Genomic DNA, 24,002 nt, shown 5'->3' on the forward strand with positions numbered 1-24,002 from the left:
CCACTGGGGCCCTGTGCTCTTCAAAGATGTTGTAGGCAGCAGAACGTTCGCCATGGCGTCTCCAGACTCTGTCACGTCTGTCACATGTGATCAGTGTGAACCTGCTTTCATCTGTGAAGAGCACAGGCGAATTTGCCAATCTTGGTGTTCTCTGGCAAATGCCAAACGTCCTGCACGGTGTTGGGCTGTAAGCACAACCCCCACCTGTGAACGTTGGGCCCTCTTACTACCCTCATGGAGTCTGTTTCTGACCGTTTGAGCAGACACATGCACATTTTTGGCCTGCTGGAGGTCATTTTGCAGGGCTCTGGCAGTGCTCCTCCTGCTCCTCCTTGCACAAAGGCGGAGGTAGCGGTCCTGCTGCTGGGTTGTTGCCCTCCTACGGCCTCCTCCACGTCTCCTGATGTACTGGCCTGTCTCCAGGTAGCGCCTCCATGCTCTGGACACTACTCTGACAGACACAGCAAACCTTCTTGCCACAGCTCGCATTGATGTGCCATCCTGGATGAGCTGCACTACCTGAGCCACTTGTGTGGGTTGTAGACTCCGTCTCATGCTACCACTAGAGTGAAAGCACTGCCAGCATTCAAAAGTGACCAAAACATCAGCCAGGAAGCATAGGAACTGAGAAGTGGTCTGTGGTCACCACCTGCAGAACCACTCCTTTATTGGGGGTGTCTTGCTAATTGCCTATAATTTCAACCTGTTGTCTATTCCATTTGCACAACAGCGTTTGAAATTGATTGTCAATCAGTGTTGCTTCCTACGTGGACAGTTTGATTTCACATAAGTGTGATTGACTTGGAGTTGCATTGTGTTGTTTAAGTGTTCCCTTTATTTTTTTGAGCAGTGTATATATATATATATATATATATATATATATATATATATATATATATATATATATATATATATATATATATTAATTATTTGCAATTGTAGCTCTACCCAACATAAAATACAAACTAAATCATATTAATCATATTATTAATTATATTAAATAAAAATTATTATTATTTTGGTAATCGGTTGATTATTTGGACAATCAAAAGTAATCAGATAATGTTTTTTTGTGGTAATAAAAATAGACCTATTTTTGAACAACACCCTTTTAAATGACTTAAAATACATATAATAACAATGAGGCAATTTAAATTGGTATAAATACATAATATAAATATTTGTAATATAATATCAACTTATGTATTACATATTATAAGAAATACTGCAGAGGTTGCCAATGGCCTGGTGATTGTTGTGACACTTACAGCATGATCAAATCCTCGTTTAATATGGGCCAAAACAACATTTAAAAATGTCCACTTAATCTTTAATATTTGGCCACTTCTTTGCGGTAGAAATACTACAGCCACTGTATTTCTTGAACAAAAACATGTGGACATCAAAACATGCAAACTCAGAGCAAGGGTTTGACTGTATTGATGCATTCTCCTGTTTAGGCTTATAAATAGCACTGGTCTATGCTATAGCCTATTGATTTTTACATCGTGCCTTAGAAAACGTCTAATGCAGTTCGTGGACTCTCACCCGTGGTCGTGACTCGTGGAATGCGCCACTTCCGGTATTGTAATCCAGGATTTTTTCTTTTCTTTTTCTTTTTCGAAATTAATCGAGTAATCGTGACAGACACAGCTACAGTAACTTACATGACATAGTATTAAATCAGGCAAATGCGTGGTAGTGACATCAAATCTCACCCATTACCCTCAATAGACAATATAAAGTTTCACATGTTTGTGAACATACCTGAAAGTGATGCACATAATTCATCTTGGACTTTTTTTTTTTTTACTTTCTTTTACGCTCCTCAGTTTTCTCGGGCTTAGTTGTTGTCGATCAGCCAGCCACAAACAAACATGGGGCGGGGCGGGAATGTCGCACGCACGTACTGCGTCGGTTCAACGAAAAATGCATATTATGAAAAAAAAACAGTCTCCAATACCTTTAACTTCAAATTAGACAATTTGTCTCCGTCTTACTTACTGGTCTGTGCTGGTTCTCGCTTCTAGATGGCGCCGTCTGACAACAGGACAACTTCTTTATAAACATTTGCACGTGCTGCGAATAACCCAACCTGGCTTTACTTAAGAAAGAAAGAAGCGACTGTTTGGAAATAAAAATGCAATAATTCTACGGTAATGTAAACACACTTTACAAAAAATAACAATAGGAAGAGCAAAAATTACACGAACGCAAAATGAACAGCCTCTGGATGGGCAACGTGAGTTCAGCAAATATAACATCTCTCTCTATAAGTGTTCTATTGCGTGTTTACAGTTTGTACTAAAACGAGGATGTTACGCTAAAAGTATCTGGCTGTAAAGTTCGTGGTGTCTGTGTTGATAGCTGGAGTCCTACATGGATGAAGAGTTCATACACAGAGCTTTTGCTCATATGGGAGAAACAGTGATGGGAGTCAGACTGATCCGAGACAAAAAAACAGGGTATCTATCTATCTATCTATCTATCTATCTATCTATCTATCTATCTATCTATCTATCTATCTATCTATCTATCTATCTATCTATCTATCTATCTATCTATCTATCTATCTATCTATCTATCTATCTATCTATCAAAGTGTCAGGATGTTGTTGATCTCTCCAGGAAAATGGCAGGATATGGATTTGTGGAGCTGAGAGATGAGACATCAGTAGAGAGATGCCTCCGCAAAGTGAATGGAAAACCTTTACCTGGTGCCACTCCTGTAATCATTCACTATTTATTCTCACTTGAAGTGATGACCAGTTCATATTTGTAAAATATGAGACTGCAGAACATTTCATAAAAAATAAAATGTTTATTGACTGTTCTATCATAACCATAAATTAAAATGCAATCTTTACAGCCAAAGAGGTTCAAGTTGAGTCGTTCCACTTACGGGAAACATGGTGAAAGCTGGTAAGAAATGCTTTTTTTTTTTTTTTCTTTTGAGTGGACTACCATACAATGTTTTGCCTTTTTTTTTTAATGACAGGTTCAATAGTGCTGCAAGCAAATAACTATTCAAAGAAGATCCTGTGAGAACAAAAAGAAGCACTGAATCATTACAGACTCTGTTTGTGGAGGATGAGTATAGAATAGTGTTCAACAAAATCAGCTTGAATAAACCTACAAACATAATTCTTAATTTCAGAATTAATAGTAATTCTGTTTAAATTTTTTGTGCTTTTTATTATTTGCAAATTCAAAGCAAAATAATAGCTGTGTAATAGATTATATGATCCCTGAAGTATCTTGGGATTTACAGTTAATTTACAGTTCTCAGGAATATCAAAGTCAGTCAGGGATTATCATAATGAAAATGTCCAGTGCACGCACAAAGTGGTCAACAGTAGACTATCAATGCGTGAAAATAGAGTTCAGACAATTAAGTGAAAGTTAATAAACTGCTATAGATGTGGTGACTCAATGCGATTCATTAAAACAGAAGCTCTCAGCACTGTCTTACTGCTGTTCCCTGCAGCTCTACTTTCTCCCTCTTCGTGTCGGATCTCACCCCAGACGTGGATGACGGCATGTTGTATGAGTTCTTTAATTTTCATTTTTCATCCTGCTGCAATGGGAAGATAGTTCTGGACAGCAATGGATACTCAAAGTGAGACCTGATGGATAAGTTCCTGTCAAATGTTTTCCTCTTCGTTTCCTTCTGCTGATTCGTGTTGTTTTGTAGGTGCTGTGGCTTTGTGAGCTTTGAGAGTGAGAGAGAGCAGAGACAGGCTCTGGCAGAACTCCAGGGTGCTTCTGGACTCGGGAAGAAGCATTTACGCCTCAGTCTGGCTGCAAATAAACTGTGAGTATTTGTTATGATAGGAAATTATGTGATGAGGTTGTTAATCTGGACACAAACTTCGCTTCTAATAAAAACACACACTGCCGTTTAAAAGTTTGAGGTCAGTAAGAATTTTGTTTTAAAATTTGGTTTGAATTTTTATTCAGCTTTTATTCAGCAAGGACACATCAGTAAAGACACTTATAATGTGATAAAATATTTCTATTTCAAATAAATGCCGTTCTTTTCAACATTGATAATAGTAAGATATAATTCTTGAGCATCAAATCATCATATTAGTATGATTTCTGAAGGATCATGTGCCACTGAAGACTGGAGTAATGATGCTGAAAATTCAGCTTTGTCATCATAGGAATACATTTAAATATATTATTATTATTATTACAATACACTTTACAATATATTACAATAGAAAACAGGTGTTTAAAATGTGAACAATATTTCACAATATTACTGTTTTTGCTGTATTTTTGATCAAGCCTCTGTGAACGTAAGACTTCTTACCGACCACCAACTTTTGAACGGTATATGAAAAGAAGCATTACTCAATGTAAAGTGTAGCAAGGTATCGTTAATGTCCGTAGCAAAATAGGCTTGCGTGCCAACGTTTGTAAGTTCGTGTTTTGATCAAATCTCAAGTACTGTATAAACAATGCTGTTTTCGCAAAAAAGTTTACATTAATGTTTCGAATCCTTCCCTCCTCTAGGAAGAAGAAAGTGTCGTCTGAGAACCAAAATGGGCAATTCCATGCAGACAGCTATAATATCCATAACTCATATCTGAACCAGTACTATTACCCAGGGTTCTCCAGCTACTCGTATACATATGACTGGAACTATGATTACAACTACTTAAATCCTTCCCAAAACATCCTACAGGTACAGTAGATGTGATTTAATTTTTAAACATTAATTTTAATTTTTAAACATTCAAAAATTTTTTCAGGACATGCCAAATGTTAAATTCTATTCCTATTGTTTATCAGATTGTATAAATTGTATTCAGTATTTTGTTAGCCTTAGTGTCTAATAAATTTGTTTTTGTAATCACAGGGTGAAGAGATGGAAGATGATGACCTAGAGTGTAAGTTTTTATTTGCATATTGGACATGTTACCTAACTCATTTTTTTTTTTTTACACTTTGGATTCAATATTCCACAAAAGCACTAATCACAGCTTTTAATTGTAAACCGATGTCATACAAATTACAGTTTGCACTATATAAAAGCCTTTATTCCACCACATGGGGTGTATTACACTTGCATCTTGTTTCTCTGTGTTGTAGATCCAGACTCTGAGATAAATGTGATGGAGGCAAATGAGAGATTTATGGACCAGAGTGAGGAACTTTACAGTGCTCTGATGGGTTGTTTCTTCCAGCCTCCTGAATCATGGGACGGGGTCACCTGTAGTGTTACCTGTTACCTACCAGAACCAATTTATCAACATGAGGATATGGACTGAGTATACTGTATATACACTTGTTTGTTCACATTTACCGTTTGTTTATATTACAAAGAATCCATTATTAAGGTAACTTAGGACGAAGATTAATTAAAATAACATTAGTTTTTTTTTTTTTTTTAAGAATGCAGCTTTTGCAGTACTGTATGTGATTTATAATGTCACTGTAGAAGTGTATAAATTAAATGAATTCAGGTTTGTTTGTGTTGCCATGTTCTTTTGTTTGGAAGTGTACAATAAACAGTAAGTTTAGTAAAATAAATAACTTGAAATAAGTTTTGGCTTAAACAGCAATGTCTGGTTTTTCCATTAAAAGATGGTTAAGGTATTACATTTTATCCATCTAGCTTTATGCATAAACCGAATCCAAATAAATCCAATAATAACCCAATAGGGGTTTGCTAATTTGGCACCAAATGTTGATTACTGACTTTATTTATTTTTGTTTTTAAGCCTAAGTATAGACAACAACAACAACAACAACAACAACAAGAAAACATGTAGGCTGCAAGAAAATACAAATAAAAATACAAAGAGATTGATAAAATATCAACAGTAAAGTATCAGTGGTAATAAATAATGATAAAAGATTCAATAAAATAAGGTCGTTTATATAAATTTGAAGAGATTGAGAAAACGACTTGTACATTGGTTTCATTAGCTTAGAGTTCAGCTATTTACTGTTTATTTCTTTAAATCCCAGTCTAGTAGGATATTGTTGTGTGTGTTTATGTACCCAGTTGTGCTATCACGTGCTCTTGAAGGCTCTGCCCCTTAGCGGAAGTACAAAGTGCATCAGACCGGAAGTCCCGAGTAAGGAGCGGCCCTGAACTCAAGTAAGATCATTATATTTATTCCTCAGAATGAATAAAAACAACGCAGTGACTGGTTTAATATATGTTCGGAATGGACATGAAAGCGTCTTTAGATGTCAGACTAGGCTAAATGTGAATGGTATAATGCAGCATTATGATGTTTTTGTGTCAGTGTATTTATGCTAATACTAGGGTGTTGTTTTGTGCTTTAACGGGTTTTTGTTTGAATTGTAATTTTCTGTGGTATTTAAGAGTAAACCAGTCTGTTGACCTTTTCTAAATAAAACCTAATCATTTTACCATGGAACAAAAGTTTCCAGCGGTGTTTTACGTCATTAATGGTGTTTTAGTTAGTTAGCTCACCAGCTTAGCTTTCACTGTTCTGGTGTCAGTTTCTCTTTAACATAGTTTTATTTTCACCTGAAAATAAATAAACGGCACATATACTAGTAAAATAACGTAAATGACCATCAATTGCTAGTACCGCCTCTTTAAGTGTTCTGTGTAATATTATTCTGGTTATTTACATATATCATGATCTTATTTAAGTATTTAATCGTTCATAAATTAACGTTACGTTACTCATCTGCCCAAAGTAACGGTAATAGTGCTATAAATTGACTTTTACTGCATGTTTAACTAAACTGAGTGTGATACTGGTGAAACATAGGCTACTTGTTGACTCTGCAATATGAGTAAGCAGTTTAACACTAACGTTACATTGTGTCTAAATCGTGTTTTGAGATGAAACTATGAAAATTTAATATCATGATAATGGAGACAAAAACGATCACAGTATTATTGCTATAATGTGCTGTTTATGTTCATTCTTATGCATTTTTTGTTTGCATTAAACATTAAAGTAATAACGTTTACAACGACGGATGAATTTTACTTTCATTAAAACAATGTTGGTGGGGTGACTAAACATAACTTCTAACATACTGCATCTTTAAAAAAGTGACAAATTTATATAAAACCATTTCAGCCTTTAAACCATTTAAAATAAAAGGTATGATAAATGATTATAGGTATTTTAACTGTGCATAAAATTTCAGCTCGGTTTTCGCATTGGTCTGAACAAAAAAGTCAAACTTTTCTGAAGAGAAAAACAGAGAAAACACTAATATAATTTATTCATTCATACATGCATTCATTCATATAATTTCCCCCAGAACTCGCAGGTAAAGGTTTTCAAAAGTTGTAGAGGTTGTACATGTTTTCACACAAAACAAAACAAAACAAAAAAAAACAAAACGTAAAAAGTATTTCTGTGAATTTTTCAAATTGTGGAAATCAAATACGGTTTTAATGATAATTAAAATAGGAACGGATAACCGCTGGGAATTTTTTTTCATAGTTTTTCATCAAACCAGTAACAGTTTTTAATCCCTAATCATGTTAATGTGTTTCACGTGTGAGACTGTTAATTTAATTCTTCGAAAGTTATTCAGGCAGTATGTACTACAGTTTGTAGGCTTTAAGGTACACACTCGTACTGTGATCTGGGCTGTTTAATATCATGTTGTGTTTTATCTGGTTATCTATTCTTATCATCACTGCCACCGAGCATGTAAGGTGACATTACACACTGTTCCTTATACTAGTTAAAGGCACAAGGTGGCTGCAATGATAAGGCATTATACCGTGTAATGTTATAATTGTTGTTTCTCTGCCCTCAGCATTTTTAGGCACTGACATATACTTCCTGCTGTAGTTTCATCCGCCCTTTCTCCCAAGACATCCATCGGAGCCAGCAGAATATCCTGCAGTCATGTCGTATGGAAGGACAGAGCAGCGCGTCCCACCAAAAGACTTCATCAGCCTCATTCAGACATGCAGCTCCAACATTCAAAAGATCACACAGAACAGTGAGTGTCTGGAGATTGCTGGATCTGTGTCGGTTATTACTGTGTGATGTTGATCTGAAAGTGCTAGTTAGTAGCAATTAATCTAAAGATACCACCAGGGAGTATATCAGATACATTTGACAACATAGTGAAAGGTTCATGATGATTAAAGGGTTAGTTCACCCAAAAATGAAAATTATGTCATTAATGACTCACCCTCATGTCGTTCCAAGCCCGTAAGACCTCCGTTCATCTTCGGAACACAGTTTAAGATATTTTAGATTTAGTCCGAGAGCTTTCTGTTCCTCCATTGAAAGTCAATGTACGGCATACTGTCCATGTCCAGAAAGGCAATAAAGACATCATCAAAGTAGTCCATGTGACATCAGTGGCTCAATCTTAAGTTTATCAAGCGACGAGAATACTTTTTGTGAGCAAAAAGTAAACAAAAATAACGACTTTATTCCACTATTCATTTCCTTCTCTCTAGGCCTCGAGTGAGTTCACGTAGTGTTTTTGTGTAGAGCGTCTTTGCTGTGCGTGACGCACAACAAAGACGCTCTACACAAAAACACTACGTGAACTCACTCGAACGCATCACACATGACCAGCGTCGGCCAATAGTGAGCCTACGTATGGCGTACAACATAGACGCGCTGCGCAAAAACACTACGTGAAATAGCTCGAGGCCCAGAGAGAAGGAAATGAATAGTGGAATAAAGTTGTTATTTTTGTTAACTTTTTGTGCACAAAAAGTATTCTTGTCGCTTTATAAACTTAAGATTGAGCCACTGATGTTCACATGGACTACTTTGATGATGTCTGTAGTGCCTTTCTGGACATGGACAGTATGCCGTCCATTGACTTTCAATGGAGGAACAGAAAGCTCTCGGACTAAATCTAAAATATCTTAAACTGTGTTCCGAAGATGAACGGAGGTCTTACGGGCTTGGAACGACATGAGGGTGAGTCATTAATGACATAATATTCATTTTTGGGTGAACTAGGTCTGCATAAAACCGTTAAAGGATGCATGTTGTGTATAAAGGTAGGGACACACCAAACCGACGGCAAAGAACTAGCGCTGATGTAAGCCGACTGTGTTGTCACCTCGCGTCACATGCGTCGGGACAAAAAAATCTGTGCTTGAACTAGGGCTGGGCGGTATATCGAGTTTGTACGATATATATCGATATACTTTTTTGAACCTATGTGAAATGAGGCAATACCGTTTATATCGATACAGTAGTTTGATACGAGCACAGCTGAAAAATAGCAGAGGACGCAGTGTGAGCTGCTGCAGTGAAAGTACATAGTACAATTTGTCCGAAACAAGCTTATATTAAGGGCTTCAAAATAACTGGTAAGATATAGTTAACAAGTTTAAAGCAGCTTGCCCTGTCAGATGCTCTGACAGATACTGTTGCTGACTGACAGATAAATACTTGCGCTGTTTAATGCGTTTGAGATGTGGTGTTTTTCGCCAAACAGACGGAGCACAATAGAATAGTAAGGCAATAATTCTGACTAAAATATACATATTGCTGAAATATTTGTTGTTGGAGACAATAAATGTGCCATATGTGGAATTTTAAACCTACAAGTATATTTTTATGAACGTGACCATTATAATGGGGTAATCAAATGCAGGTTAATATAATTAGTTTGTGCTTTTGTTTTATTTTAATTTTTAGTTTAGGCTTTAGTCAATTTAAAAACAAAAGGATTATTTTTGTTTTTAGATTGTAATGTTACAATGTTAGAATGTAATGTGATTTTAACCACCTTTTTGCATAGCCTACTTTACGTTCACTATATTTGTTTCCATATCCTTCAATATCAACATTTTAAATGAAAAACGTAGAAAGATATATTGTATATTGCTATTTAACCAAAAAATACTGAGATATGATTTTTTGGCCATATCGCCCAGCCCTAGCTTGAACATAACGAAAGCACTACAGCCAACTGTCAGCTTGCACGCACGTTCTGCGCCTGCGTTTAAAGGAGATAACTGTCTATTTAAGCATTTATATTGGTCTATATTTGTCATTCAAAAAGGGAAAGCAAAACTAAGACTGCAGGTATACAAACAAAACCATAAACAAAAACAGTGCTTGCTCACTCCGCTCATGTTATTATGAAAATATTTGCCCATTGGAATTCTCAGGTAAGGTGACTTAAAATTAATTGAATCAGCCTTCTGTCTGTGCGTCATGATTTCGTCACTTTTTCTCTTATTCTTGTGCACTGATTTGTTCGCTAAACTGAACAGCCAGTCAAGAGTTCGCTCTCTCACTGACGCCGAATCTACATGAAAAAAACCCTGACTGCATCTGACTAGAGTCAACTGTGCAGAACACACTAAAAATCGAAGTTGGCCGATGCTCAAAAATGGCCCGACGGCTGACCATCGGCTTGGTGTGCCTCTGGCTTAAGAATGAGAATGAAAATTAAGTGGAAAATAACAATTAACTGAAGTGGAAGATGATTATGAAGTTGAATTTTTTTTTTTTTTTTTAAAGAAGTCTTATGCCAAGGTATATGCTTATAACCAAGGTATTTTTTTAATCAAATAATAGAGAAAAAAAAGTAATATTGTAAAACATTATTACAATTTCAAATGATATAATTTTCTATATGAATATATTTTAAAATGTAATTTATTCTTGCAATGTCAAAGCTGAATTCTCTTCAGCCAGTCGTACAAAGTATAAATGCATTATACAACGGGGAAAAATAAGTATTGAACACGTCACCATTTTTCTCAGTAAATATATTTCCAAAGGTGCTATTGACGTGAAATTTTCACCAGATGTTGGTAACAACCCAAGGAATCAGTACAAAGAAACCAAAACAAATAAGCTTAGAAATTAAGTTATGTGTAATAATGTGAAATGACACAGGGAAAAAGTATTGAACACATGAAGAAAGGGAGGTGCAAAAAGGCATGGAAAGCCAAGAAACAGCTTAAAACTATTAGTAATTAAAAAGCAATCCAGCCCCCTGTCAGTGGAAATTAATAACAGCTGGTTCAGTCCCAAATGATGACCTACAAAAAGGTCTCATTGCCAAGGTGTCACACAAGACACATCTCATGATGGGTAAAAGCAAAGAGCTGTCTCACGACCTTCGCAACCTATTTGTTCCAACACATAATGATGGCATTGGTTATAGGCGCCATTCTAAGCTTCTGAATGGTCCAGTGAGCACTTTTGGGGCCATAATACGGAAGTGGAAAGACAATCATTTCATCATAAATTTGCCTCGACCTGGTGCTCCTCGCAAGATTTCTGATAGAGGAGTAAAAAGAATAATCAGAAGAGTTGTCCAAGAGCCAACACCAAGGTGTATGGCGTTTTTAGGGTAATGTGCAGTGCCATTTCTCCTCCAAACATGGTGTGTATTATGGCATCCATTATGGCATCCAAATGTGCTCTCATGTGACCACACTAAATTCTCCCAGTATTTCCCTGGCTTTTCCAAATGTTGTGCAGCAAACTTTAAATGAGCTTCAACATGCTTTTTTTCTTCAGTAATGGAGTCTTGCGTGGTGAGTGTGCATACAGGCCATGGTGGTGGAGTGCATTACTTACTGTTTTCTTTGAGAACACAGTACCTGCTATCTGCAGGTCTTTTTGAAGCTCTCCACAAGTGATCCTTGGCTCTTGGACAACTCTTCTGATTATTCTTTTCACTCCTTTATCAGAAATCTTGTGAGGAGCACCTGGTCGAGGCAAATTTATGATGAAATGATTGTCTTTCCACTTCCGTATTATGGCCCCAAAAGTGCTCACTGAACCATTCAGAAGCTTAGAATGGCGCTTATAACCAATGCCATCATTATGTGTTGGAACAATTAGGTTGCGAAGGTCTTGAGACAGCTCTTTGCTTTTACCCATCATGAGATGTGTCTTGTGTGACACCTTGGCAATGAGACCTTTTTGTAGGCCATCCGTTTGGACTGAACCTGTTGTTATTAATTTCCACTGACAGGGGGCTGGATTGCTTTTTAATTACTAATAGTTTTAAGCTGTTTCTTGGCTTTCCATGCCTTTTTGCACCTCCCTTTCTTCATGTGTTCAATACTTTTTCCCTGTGTCATTTCACATTATTACACATAACTTAATTTCTGAGCTTATTTGTTTTGGTTTCTTTGTATGTACTGATTCCTTGGGTTGTTATCAACATCTGGTGAAAATTTCATGTCAATAGCACCTTTGGAAATATATTTACTGAGAAAAATGGTGACGTGTTCAATACTTATTTTCCCCGCTGTAAATGTTTCTGTCACTGTTCACTGATACAATTTAATGCTTCCTTGATGATTAAAAATATTAATTAAAAAAACTCTTGCTGACCCTAAACTTTTGAATGACAGTGAATCAGTCATTCTTGAATAATCTCTGAACTCTGAACTAAGAATTTCAAAATTAATTGTGAATTTTTTTAAAATTGGGATTTAAATGGGATTTCATTTCTTACTAATTGGGACTGTTGGACTCATTTTGTATTTTGCTTTTAATTTTTTTTTTTTCTCCATGCACAAAATAATATTTCTTCTTGTTTTGTATTTCTGTTTTGATGTGAAATTTGATTTATACATTTGTAGAATAGATTTACACCATTGTCCCTATTTGTCTTCTGTGAGAGACCTGCATTGACTCTACACAGCCTGATTTTAGAGTAACTTTGTGTTTTCTACATTAGCGGCTCAAATCAAGAGCATGGTAAACCAACTGGGAACAAAACAAGACACCAGTGAACTGCGTGAAAGACTGTGAGTGTTTAACTCTTGATTTAATTATAGCTGTGCACTTCCTGTTCCTCTTGTGCACTTGTATTCTCAGTATTTGTGATTTGTATACAGTCAGCAGGTGCAGCACTACACAAACCAGCTGGCCAAAGAGACCAACAAACACCTGAAAGACCTTGGCGTACTCTCTCTACCTGTCTCCCTGTCTGAACAGGTGCGTTTGTATGTGCAGGCTCACATTTTAACCTTCAGAGTAATGTTTACATGAAGCCTAAGGAAATGAAAATGAAAATGAGAAGGTCAGTTAAAGGAGTTGTTGTTGAATAATCTATTTTCTGAATCGTTTGGTTAAAATCATTGATTTTCATCTTTAAACAGAGACAGCAGAAAATCCAGAAGGACCGGCTGATGAATGATTTCTCCGCTGCTCTCAACAACTTCCAAGCAGTGCAGCGTCGAGCCGCAGAGAAAGAGAAGGAGTCGGTGGCCAGAGCCCGAGCAGGGTCTCGCCTCTCTGTAAGATATACTTATCGGTCCTTTAAGAGTAATGTTTCCACATTAGCTCTGATCCAAAACCTTGTGAAACGTCTCCATAGGTCAGAAATAGTCAGGGCAGAAACCTAAGTGACACTTTCATTCATGATCGCCATGCAAACACTGCTCCACATGTGAATTGCACAAGGCTTGACTACATTTGCATTTGTTTGCAATAGAGCCTGACGTTAGAATGTTGATAACTTGAACCCAAAAATACCTTACAACAGGGTTAGAAATTAACAGGGACTCAGGGCAAAAAATGTCAACAAAATGAACAAGATCAGGTACATTTAATAAGGTAATCATAAAAATTACCTCACAAAGGTAAAAAATGGCCCTACAAATCAGCTAATTTCTTGCCCTACACACAAATATTTTATTGAAATGGATCATTTCTGTAAAGTCTTTTACTAAATAAAATATAATATTTGAGATCAAGCATTGTGAAATCATTCATTGTGGTATAGTACACCTACTTTACACCATTCAAACAATACCCAGTGGAAAAAAATAATTCTGCCCTTTTTTGTGTGTGCAGAATATACTGACTCAGTAAAATGAGTTGCTGATGCTGACCTATGTTATTGATGTTTAAAATATTAATAAAGTATTCTTCAGTATGTATTGTTGAGTTGAAGTGCTTTTGTGTTGTGATTTACTTTAGGCTGAAGATGGAGGTCATGAAGAGCAACTCGTCTCCTTTGATAAGTATGTCTCAGATATTCCCTGATTATGAGCTCCCAGCACTGAGTCAAAGCATCGCAGTTGAAAACATTCTGTGTGTGTGTGTGTGTGTGTGTGTGTGTGTGTGTGTGTGTGTGTGTGTGCGCGCAGTAATGATGACTGGGGTAAGACCACCATACAGACAGAAGATGTGGCCATAACAGAGGAGGACCTGGAGCTCATTAAAGAAAGAGAAACTGCCATTCGACAACTTGAGGTTAGTTTCCTCTTTTCCTGCCAGCACTACCTGTTTTTTGTTTTTGTTTTTTTGCCTATTCAGTGTCAGTTTAAAACTAAAGATGCTGCACATATATATGCAAACTAACCTCTTAAGACACTTGGACAATCTGTAGCTGTCATTATACACTACATTTACCCTGTTTACACCTGCTGTTAACGTGTTATTTTGTGAAGAGTTACGTGTTTGTGCTGTCATCTGTAATTTTGCTCATTACCTCGTCTGTCATTGCAGTCGGACATCTTGGATGTGAATCAGATTTTCAAGGATCTTGCTGTGATGATCCATGATCAGGGTGAAATGATAGGTGAGGACAGTCTGTCTTTAATCTATACTTCTGAACACTGCTCTTATTTTAATGGGGATATTCAACCAAAATTAAAATTCTGTAATTTATTCATGTATTAATCACACAATCTGTATGATTATTCCATGGAACCAAAAGGTGAATTTTTGATAAACGTATTGGCTGCACCATAAAAGTGTCAGACCTGATGTCATATGGGTTTGGAATTACATGATGTGTGATTAAATGATGAAAGAACTTTTAGGATATTAGCCGTGAAATTTGTTGTGAAATCAACAGGTTAAACCTATACATTTCTAAGGTTTTGAGTAATGTTTATTTGTACATATCTCTAACATCATTAGATTATGTTTTGACCCTTACAATAAAACCTTCTGAGCTATGATCATAAAACGAAGTAATTAAATAACCTCTTAAGACATACAGTCATGGCCAAAAGTATTGGCAGTGACATAATTTTTGTGTTTCGCAAAGTTTGCTTCTTCAGTATTTTTAGATCATTTTTTCAAGTTTCTAAGGTATACTGGAAAACAATAAGCATTTTGTAAGTTTTAAAGTCTTTTTTTTTTTTTTTTTGGCAAAAACATTCAATATATGCAAAGGGTCAATATTTACAGTGTTGATCCTTCTACTTCATAACCTCTGCTATTCACTCTGGCATGCTGGAAATCAGCTTATATGTCAAATCCTGACTGATGGTGATGCATTCTTGCCTTATTAGTGCTCAGAGTTTGTGGACTTCTGCTCGTCCACTCCCCTTTTTCAGGACTGACCACAGCTTCTCTGTGGGATTAAGATCACGGGAGTTGCCTGGCCACGGATCCAAAATTTCAATGTAATGATCTCCAAGTCATCTGAGCCAACTCTTGCCTTGTGATATGCTCCATCATGCTGGAAAATGCATGGATCATCACAAAATTACTCCTGGGTCTTTAGGAGAAGTTGCTCTTGAGGATGTTTTGATACCATTCTTTATTCATGGCAATGTTTTTGGGCAGAATTGTGAGAGTGCCCACTGTCTTGGATGAAAAGCAACCCCACACAGGGATGGCCTCGGGGTGCTTCACTGATGGGACGACACAGGACTCATGGTAGCATTCACCGATTTTCCAGATGTCCCAAACAGTAGGAAGGGGGCTTCATCAGAGAAAATAACTTAACACCAGCCCTCTGCTGTCCAATCCTTGTACTTCCTGCAGAATTTCAGTCTGTCCTTGATGTTTCTCTTGGAGAGAAGTGGCTTCTTTGCTGTCCTCCTTGATAACACACAATGAAGCTCTTTGCAATTATTTAAAATGCATTTGATCACTCTGCACAAAAATCTAGAAACAGTGTTAAAGGTATAGCGGAGGATTTTCTTTTTCCGGGTGGGTAGTGTAAACTATTGGTCCACCTAAGTGTCAATCATTCTGGTGATTATGTAACGTAAGGCCGTCGTACGTGCTCGTCCCTTACTTTTCGCTTTCTGCGCATGCGCACTTTCAGGTGTTTATGTGTGGTGGTGAGCTAGAGTTACGGTTTAAGCCATTCATTGAAGCTCGCCGTTTCACCGGGTCCTTTGAAAATGTCTGAGGGTCGCAAGAGAAAAAGTTTGTACGAACTGTATGAGAAGAAGAGAAAGGCCTCAGAAGAGAGAAACAAGATCAGAGTGTTTTTGGGAGATTGTTTCACACGATGGCGTGCGCTGAAAACACAGGTTGGGCTTCCCACTGATGCCTCAGTCGCGAAGTTTCTACTCGACAGGTAAAGTTTGGCATGCTATTTGGTGAAAAAGTGCAAATCTTCTTTTGGAAAGTAATCTTGTATGAGTGATGCCGACAGCAACTTGTAAACAGAGCGTGCACGAGGAGAACCTCGCACACGTTTAATAGGCGTTCCCTCTCGGGAGCATGTAGTGTGTTGCGCATGTGCATTTTTTCAAAAAGTGGAGAGGGCGGTTCTTATCTAAAATTCGGAAAGATCCTCCGCTATACCTTTAATCAACACACAACAACTGAAACACAAAATTTGTGTCACTGACAATATGCACTGCCACGGCTGTATTATTGGGCGATATAGAGTGACAACTAGTTTTTACAACTGCAATTAGTTTTTTTATACTTTTATAAAGATCTCATTGATTTACATCAACCACGTTTGTGCCACTGTCAAAGCATCTGAATCATGAAATACACTTATATCTTTTATGTTAATTATGGAAACTGAGTATGTTTAACATCAGGTTGTCAGCTTGTAATCTCTAATCTAAATGCAAGTAAATGTGTGTGGTTACAGATAGCATAGAGGCTAATGTGGAAAGTGCAGAAGTGCATGTGGAGAGAGGAGCTGAGCAACTACAGAGAGCAGCTCAGTATCAGGTACAGTAAAAACTTCAGCATTACACTCTCTCACACACACGCACGCACACACACGCGCACAAGGACAGCTATGGCATTTTTTAAATATCATACATGCATTCTCAGTTAGAACACCTGTGTCTTTGAGTTTTTCAGCATATGCACTGTCAAGTCACTTTGGGAGGACAACACAGGGCTCCACACTGTGACCAAATGGTTGCATTTTGCAACCTTATTACTGCCAGTGCGACTAAATTTTGTTAGAGGTCACACTGGCGCGACCACCACGTTGCCCAACTGAAAAGAGCTTGCATATAAGAAACAGCAAACAAAAATGAAAGCGGAACAAAACCACGCTACTCGTTTGAGCTGCGCAGCCAGTTTATCAGATTGAACCAATAATAGACAGCGCAGCGCGAGCTCAGAACAGGTACTCGCGGGCTGATCTCGATCACGTGACACTGTTACTACACAGTGCTGGGAGATCAAGTGAGAAAGCGTTTGAATTCTCCGCAGTATTATTAACACTGCTACTGCCAGACCTATTGAGAAGCATTCAAATTGAGTGCAAGTCTCTGTTATAAATCATAAAAATCAGATCAAATAGCACTGACGTGGAAACCATGAGAAAGATTGTGCCATGAATGAAAGTTAAAGAAGCCATTTCATACCACAAATCACCAACATTCGCCATGGATTTAATGTAGTAATGCTAACTGTAACCATGGTATTGTGGCCAAAATAGTCCAATGTTTTTATATTATTTATTTCAGGGTTCGTACGACCTTTTGAGAGTGAAATTCAAGCACTTTTCAGGGACTTTCATATTGCTCCCTGCGCTGTTGCTTCTTCATTCTTATGTGAAATAAGGCATATAAAAATCCAATGAACAAAATAAAAATCACCACTCAAATGTACAGTAGCAACCTGTCTAGTTTCAGTAAATGGGTACATGCATTAATTGAAAGTGGCACAATCTAATGGTTTAGAGTAGAATTGTCTGAAAGTACAGTATGTGAAGAAAAAAATATGTAAAAACTTAATATTTTGTGGCAAAAAAAAAAAACTGTTAGAGGAAAGATGTTGCTTTAAGTCTAGCTATATTCCATGTGCTGTTTTGCGGTCATTATACTGTAGATGTTAAAGGTTGACTGTGTAGTTCTTACATAGTGTGTTTCTTCATTTATTAGTTAACCATAAAATATTAAGTTTTTACATATTTTTTTCTTCACATTAGAGGTGTTTCTCAATGTCAAGGATACTTCCTTGGCAGGACTGGTCCTTCCAAGTCACTTCCTTCAGAGGCTAGCCGAGGCTCCTCTTTAGCATTCGGAGAACACGTAAATGGAACAGGCTAGCAAGTGCACGTCAGTGCGTCATTACGTCAGTGAAAATGAAAAACAGAGCGTTGCTATGGACGCAGTTCTGTTCACTCAGGCAATATAATCGTTTTTAAATTAATAAACTCCTTTTTAATCATATTGATTATTTGACTGTCAAGTGTGTTTAAACAGTGGGGGACAATTTGATCCATAACATAATGGATGTAATTATTTTTTTAAAACAAATGTTTGGTAACGTAAATATATTTACATTTGAAAGCATATTGACCCGTTAACGCTCCGACTCCGTTAACGTCCAACATTTGAATTTTTTGAACAAGATAGCAAAGCTGCGCGCATAGGATTGTGGGTGATTTGAGAGCGCGAAGGCTACACATATGCATCCTTTCCTGTATATGGGATATTTTTCGAACGAAGGACTCGACATTGGAACAGTCCTTAGACGGATGTCGATGACGTAGCATCCTCGAAATTCTGGCTTCCGAGGATCCTTCCTTGACATTGAGAAACGCCTACTGTACTTTCAGACAATTCTACTCTAAACCATTAAATTGTGCCACTTTCAATTAATGCATGTGCTGAATGTACTGAAGATATTGGATCGCTTTCAGAATCTGATTAAATCAAAGCCCTAAATATTATCAAGTTTAAATGTAATTTTAATGTGATAACCAAATAAATTAGGCCTATAACCAGTAGATGGCAGCAGAGGAGCACGTCTTGACTTATTAGCCCATTTTTCCATACATTATGCTTTTAAATTTATATTTAGATATTATGAAATCTATATTATAAAATATCAAGTCATCAAGAAATAAACTTTTGATAAGGTTTGCCACTTTTGTACTGAAGTATGAAGTAGGAAAAGTCACAAAGTCTCATGAAAAGCAAAAACTTCTTCAAATTGCAAAGAATTACACAAAAAGCAAGTAAAGAGTGCTCTTTTTAGTGATTAACAATCCCCCCACCTCCCTCTGCACTACCAAATCAGGTGGCTCTACCATCTGTAGAACTAAGTGGCACCAGTGCTAGTCTGGAGGCCTGCAACGTCTGATACAAACTTGAATGTAAATTAGAGTTTTGATTTAGGGCAAATGGATTCACTTATTATTGACTGTTTGTTAATGTATAACAAAATATGTAGCAACATGGCAGGATCTAAAACTATGCATGTTGCATACATTCTATTTGATGATAATGACAATATTTTCTTTCCGTCACTGTAGCAAAAGTCTCGTAAGAAGATGTGTATCCTGGCAGTGGTCCTTTCCGTAGTGATCATCATCATCAGCATTGTTATCTGGCAGTACTCCAAATGAAGATCCTTCCTCTACCCTTCCCCCTTTTCTCTCCTTTCTTTAATTTATTTTCTTGCTTGCAAATCCAATACCATCCACATGTGAAGGGAGGTCAGTGGCTATCAGCAGCACCTGTAGGTCCATCTCTGTAGGTTTGCAGGGTTAGATACAGTATGAAGTGGCTGAAGCGAATGTAACATTCCCTAGCCTCTCTATTCCAGCCCTTTAGTTCGTAATGAAGAAGGAATTAGCTCATGGATGTGGTGGAAAAAAAAGTGATATAAGATTATATTTAGATTCTTGTGATACATTTCTAGCACTAACACTACTTTACATTTCTTAATAAAACCAGGTTATTTCATTTTGAGATAAGGTGTAAACTGGCATTTAATGACTGAATTGTTTGTTTTTACATCTTACTGTAATATAATTTTGGCTTTAGATGTCTTGTATAATGTACATTTCAAATATGTCAAAGGTTTCAAGTCACTCCAAAGGTTAACAGCAAATTGCTTAGATGAGCTGCAGAATTAATCGTGCATTGTTGTTGATACCATATAACAGTAGACCAGATGAATTGCAAGTATGAAGCAGCAATGATACCTAAAGCTCAAACATCTCTGAACTTCAGTTTCAATACTGTTACTGATGTAAAAGCATAGGTTTATTATACAGGTCTATTAACCATATAGCTGTAAATGTGTTGTATAAGCACTTGTAATCAATATTATGGCTGAAACAGATTTGTATATTTCAACATGAAAAGTCTGCACAGTACATTAAACTTATGTAAAAAGAATTGCACCCATACTTTTAGAACATGCAAAAATGAATGTCTTTTTTCTTTTTTTAAAATTGATTTATATGACTGCTATGAGTACATGAGTAAAGAAACATGTCTTAATCAAGTCTGCCTTCCTGATTCTCTTTTATAATTATTCTAGCCACATTTAGCAGTGGTGAAATGAGCACTGTGAATGTGACCAGTCAGGACATGCTATATATTTCAGAAAGTACACAGTGTACGGTATATCAGCCCAGCATTCACTGCAGTCTTTTGATTGGCTTTGGTTGTGTGGGCTAATTAAAGTTTAGGGCTTTTATTACCCTTTAGGCTTACCTTTAAAAATAGCAGAATATTAAACTTTGCCGGGCAACTAGAGTCCCACATTGTTTTTGCTATGGACATGAGGATAGGTTTCAATAAAAAAAATAAAATAAAAAAAAACCTTTACTTTTCCTTTAATCCTCCCTTTTCGGGCTTATGCGTATTTTGAGCACTTTTTGCGTTGTTTTTGCCTTTTCACAATGACTCGCTGAATTTAGTCCTAAATAATAAGTCACTTCGGAAATATGAAGTGCTTAAAACCACTCCGACCACCATGGTAACCTCATATCAATTCCCTGATCTTGTGTCAGCAAGGATTCGCTAAAAAAGATTTAGTTGCTATGTACAGTCAGACATGCATGCTTACGATAGACATATTAGACTCGACAGCAGATGTCAGTGTTAAACAAGTTTTTTTGGGTTTGAGACATTACCTCTACTGAAGCTATATCCCTTAGTACTGGCTAAGTCTTTTGTTTGTGTGTGTGTGTGTGTGTGTGTGTTGAGCACTCTTTTATTTGTTACTTTTATGTATGTGTAGTTTGTTACAAAGTAAACTGCTACCAATGTGATGCTTTTAGAACTCCTTCCAACAAAGTTCATCTTTCATCTGGGCCTGAAATAGTCGCATCAGCATAACTCTCAGAATTAAAAACACATGCATAAACCGTGGCATTTAACAAAATGACTAACCTTTAGTTCTCCTCATCATCTGACTCGATATTAGTCTGACTGAGCCTCTGCTTGAACCCAGAAATCATGATGGATGTGTTGCTCACATTCTGTGGTGGAACAGTCAGCGGTTAATGCCAAGGAGCAGCTTGCCCTTTGCAGACAAATAACTGATGGTTATGAAAACACTCAAGAGTTTTATTATATAAATGCTGTGTTATGCTGCTCTTTGTTGTCAGTGAATTATGACATTCACAAACAAGTAATAAAATCTCAGTGAGTGTTTTAGCGCAATTTTCTCACCTCATGGGATCACAACACTAAGAGATAGTAAATCTTTTCCTGGATTTTTTTTGTGCGTTCCCGAGATTAGACCTTCCTTAACATGATGCCGAAAACCCGAAGTCTCTAGGTGGTCTGGTTGAGGAGTAGATAGAAGTGCAAGATTGGTGCGCACAGACGCACAGAAATCATGAGTTAACAAGCGCAATTTTGTCCGGTGGAAAATTGCGCTAAATAAAAAAGAAGTAATTCATCTGCAAACTATCAGTTTATGTATGTCCAATGTGATTATTGATTGGATGAACATGATCACAGATCGAAGAGCATGGCCATATGTCAAGTCATGTAAAGTTAGCAATTATGAACGTGGTAAAATAATCAAATGGGACAAAATACTGGGCCTGTGAAGGGACGGTACAGCAGGGGAAATTCTTGGTTACACACCACTGTCTGCCATAGGGAAGACTTTATTCAACCTTGTATGAGATTTCCCATCAGTACTGCTCATGTCCCTCATTTCATGCTCCCCATAGCTGGGCTGCATCCTCAAACGAATCCTGGAAATGGCGTGGGATTCATCATGCTGGATAATGGGTATGGATACGGTTCAAGACTTTGATATTCGGCTCTCCTCATGGGCATCTGTTGCTTAATCTTGCTCCAAACCTCCAGCTGAGCTGTCACCATGAGCCCAGAGTGCTCACTTTTTTGATCTTTTTCAGTGAGTGGACCAAGAACATCAGGCTTGTCTTTTCTGGAAGGTCAGTACATAGTATTTAGGACCGAGTAGTTCCTCTAAGGTGGTAAACAGACAAGGGCTGCTTTCTCCTTCACAATCCATTCTAGTTCAACACTGGTATCAAACTTGTCCAAATACTATGTATGATAAAAAGATATGTTCTTCACGTCTGAAAAAAAGAAAGAAAAAGTGGTTGGGTTGTCGCAGTAGTCTTACCGCTTTTTCACTGGGGCTGGTACAGAAGTCGGTTCCTCTTGTACCGAGTTGTGCTTTTCAACACAAAAACCCTGGAAGGGTGCCCAAATCCTGATTCTGAACTGGCCACAAAACATTGCTGGTCTCTAACAAAGGGGACCCGTGACCTAGGTGGTTAGAGCTTTCACAACCAAATCAGAGGAAACATGAACCAGTAGTATGTTGTGTCATAAAGTGGCATGAAAGAAAATGGGTTCTTCAGCATTCATTTAATTTGTCTGGTCACCATCTTTCTGATTATAATAATGGCCAAGCACATCTTATGCGAAGTCCACAACGTAATTTCGGGAGGAGTGAACCCATCTAATCTTTCAATTAACTGCCAGAGCATATAAGCAGCCGCTCACCTTTTGCTGTTTTTTGCACCATCAGCTGTTTTGGCATCCCTCCACCTCCCCAACTCCACCAACATCATTTAGGCATCTTGTTACCATACTCATCATCCGAGCATTAGTAGTCCCACTGGGGGGGTATATCTAAGCTCGAGTTGAAGCTGCTTCCTCGAGCCCCTCCACTGCGGACAGCAAGCCAAATACGCTTAACCTTATTAGCTTAAAGATTATAGATCTGCAGAGTTTAGCTTCAGCCCTAATCAAAGTCACATGGCTCAAGGTCTTGATAGTTACTAGAAAATGACAGATAGGTAAGTTTGTTCAGTTGTTTGAACTAAACTCCCTGCGTCGGACCTTCTGACCCTGCAGGTTTGGATTTGAAGAATCCTGCTATAGGTTGCAGGCTGACTCTGAAGGGTGTTCAGGAGTGCCTTGTTTATGGCTGCTATGCATCCTCATTACGGCAGACAGACTGCTAGTCATTTCCTCAAGTTAATTTGTGTGTTTGGGTACACTGAGAAGCTAAGACAGATCAAGAAGGATATTTGGGAATCTTATCTATAGTGGTTGGGATAATTGTTCTACCTGGTCGATAATGCGACGTGATATGGCAAATATCAGCAGTATGCACGTTACAAGGTTGTGATCAGTGACATCACTTTACAGTAGAATATCTATATTAGTAGGACTGATTCTGTGCGATATAATTAAATCTAGTGTATGATTAAAACAATGAGTGTGTCTAGTGATGTATTGCGTGACCCCAAAAGGGGTTTAGTAAATCTGTAAACACAACCCCTTATGCATCATTTGTATTATCTGAATGTTAAAATCTCTGACAATCAATGCTTTGTTGACGTTGTCCAATAGGTGTACTACACACGCACTACTATCTTACTAGTCATAATGGTCTGTAGCGTCTCGGAGATATTGTCAAACAGAAGATCTGCTCCGATTCTGCTAGAGTGCAGGCCATCAGCACGATAGAGCCTAGGTCACTCCCAGAAAAGATTCCAATTATTTACAAAGAGCAGTTTCTGTTCATTACACCATGACCTTAACCATTCATTTAGAGCAAATAATCTACTGAACCTTTCATGTCCTCCTTGGAAGCGGTCTGGACACAATGATC

At 37.5% G+C, this 24,002-nt stretch overlaps 2 protein-coding genes across 3 annotated transcripts; both read left to right on the forward strand.

The window, feature by feature from the left end:
* The first annotated feature begins 1,773 nt into the window (after positions 1-1,773).
* On the forward strand, positions 1,774-5,565 carry trnau1apa (tRNA selenocysteine 1 associated protein 1a). 2 transcript variants are annotated; one of them, XM_081377125.1, is made up of 9 exons: positions 1,774-2,242; positions 2,368-2,465; positions 2,629-2,728; positions 2,870-2,922; positions 3,488-3,619; positions 3,695-3,814; positions 4,522-4,693; positions 4,868-4,898; positions 5,101-5,565. In XM_081377125.1, exons 1-9 carry the CDS (start codon positions 2,219-2,221, stop codon positions 5,277-5,279), a joined length of 909 nt encoding a protein of 302 aa, XP_081233251.1. In that variant the 5' UTR covers positions 1,774-2,218; the 3' UTR covers positions 5,280-5,565. The 2 variants fall into 2 exon arrangements, with proteins under 2 accessions (XP_081233251.1, XP_081233252.1); XM_081377126.1 differs by having other exon boundaries at positions 5,196-5,336.
* Positions 5,215-20,390, forward strand: stx12 (syntaxin 12). Its single transcript, XM_081377127.1, has 11 exons — positions 5,215-5,286; positions 6,020-6,115; positions 7,777-7,965; positions 12,655-12,724; positions 12,815-12,914; positions 13,079-13,216; positions 13,902-13,945; positions 14,072-14,177; positions 14,433-14,505; positions 16,780-16,862; positions 19,411-20,390. The coding sequence occupies exons 3-11, from the start codon at positions 7,869-7,871 to the stop codon at positions 19,501-19,503; spliced, it is 804 nt and encodes a 267-aa protein (XP_081233253.1). The 5' UTR covers positions 5,215-5,286; positions 6,020-6,115; positions 7,777-7,868; the 3' UTR covers positions 19,504-20,390.
* Positions 20,391-24,002: the final 3,612 nt, after the last annotated feature.

The sequence above is a fragment of the Scardinius erythrophthalmus genome (assembly GCF_964197995.2).
Source record: "Scardinius erythrophthalmus genome assembly, chromosome: 10".
NCBI lineage: Eukaryota > Metazoa > Chordata > Actinopteri > Cypriniformes > Leuciscidae > Scardinius > Scardinius erythrophthalmus.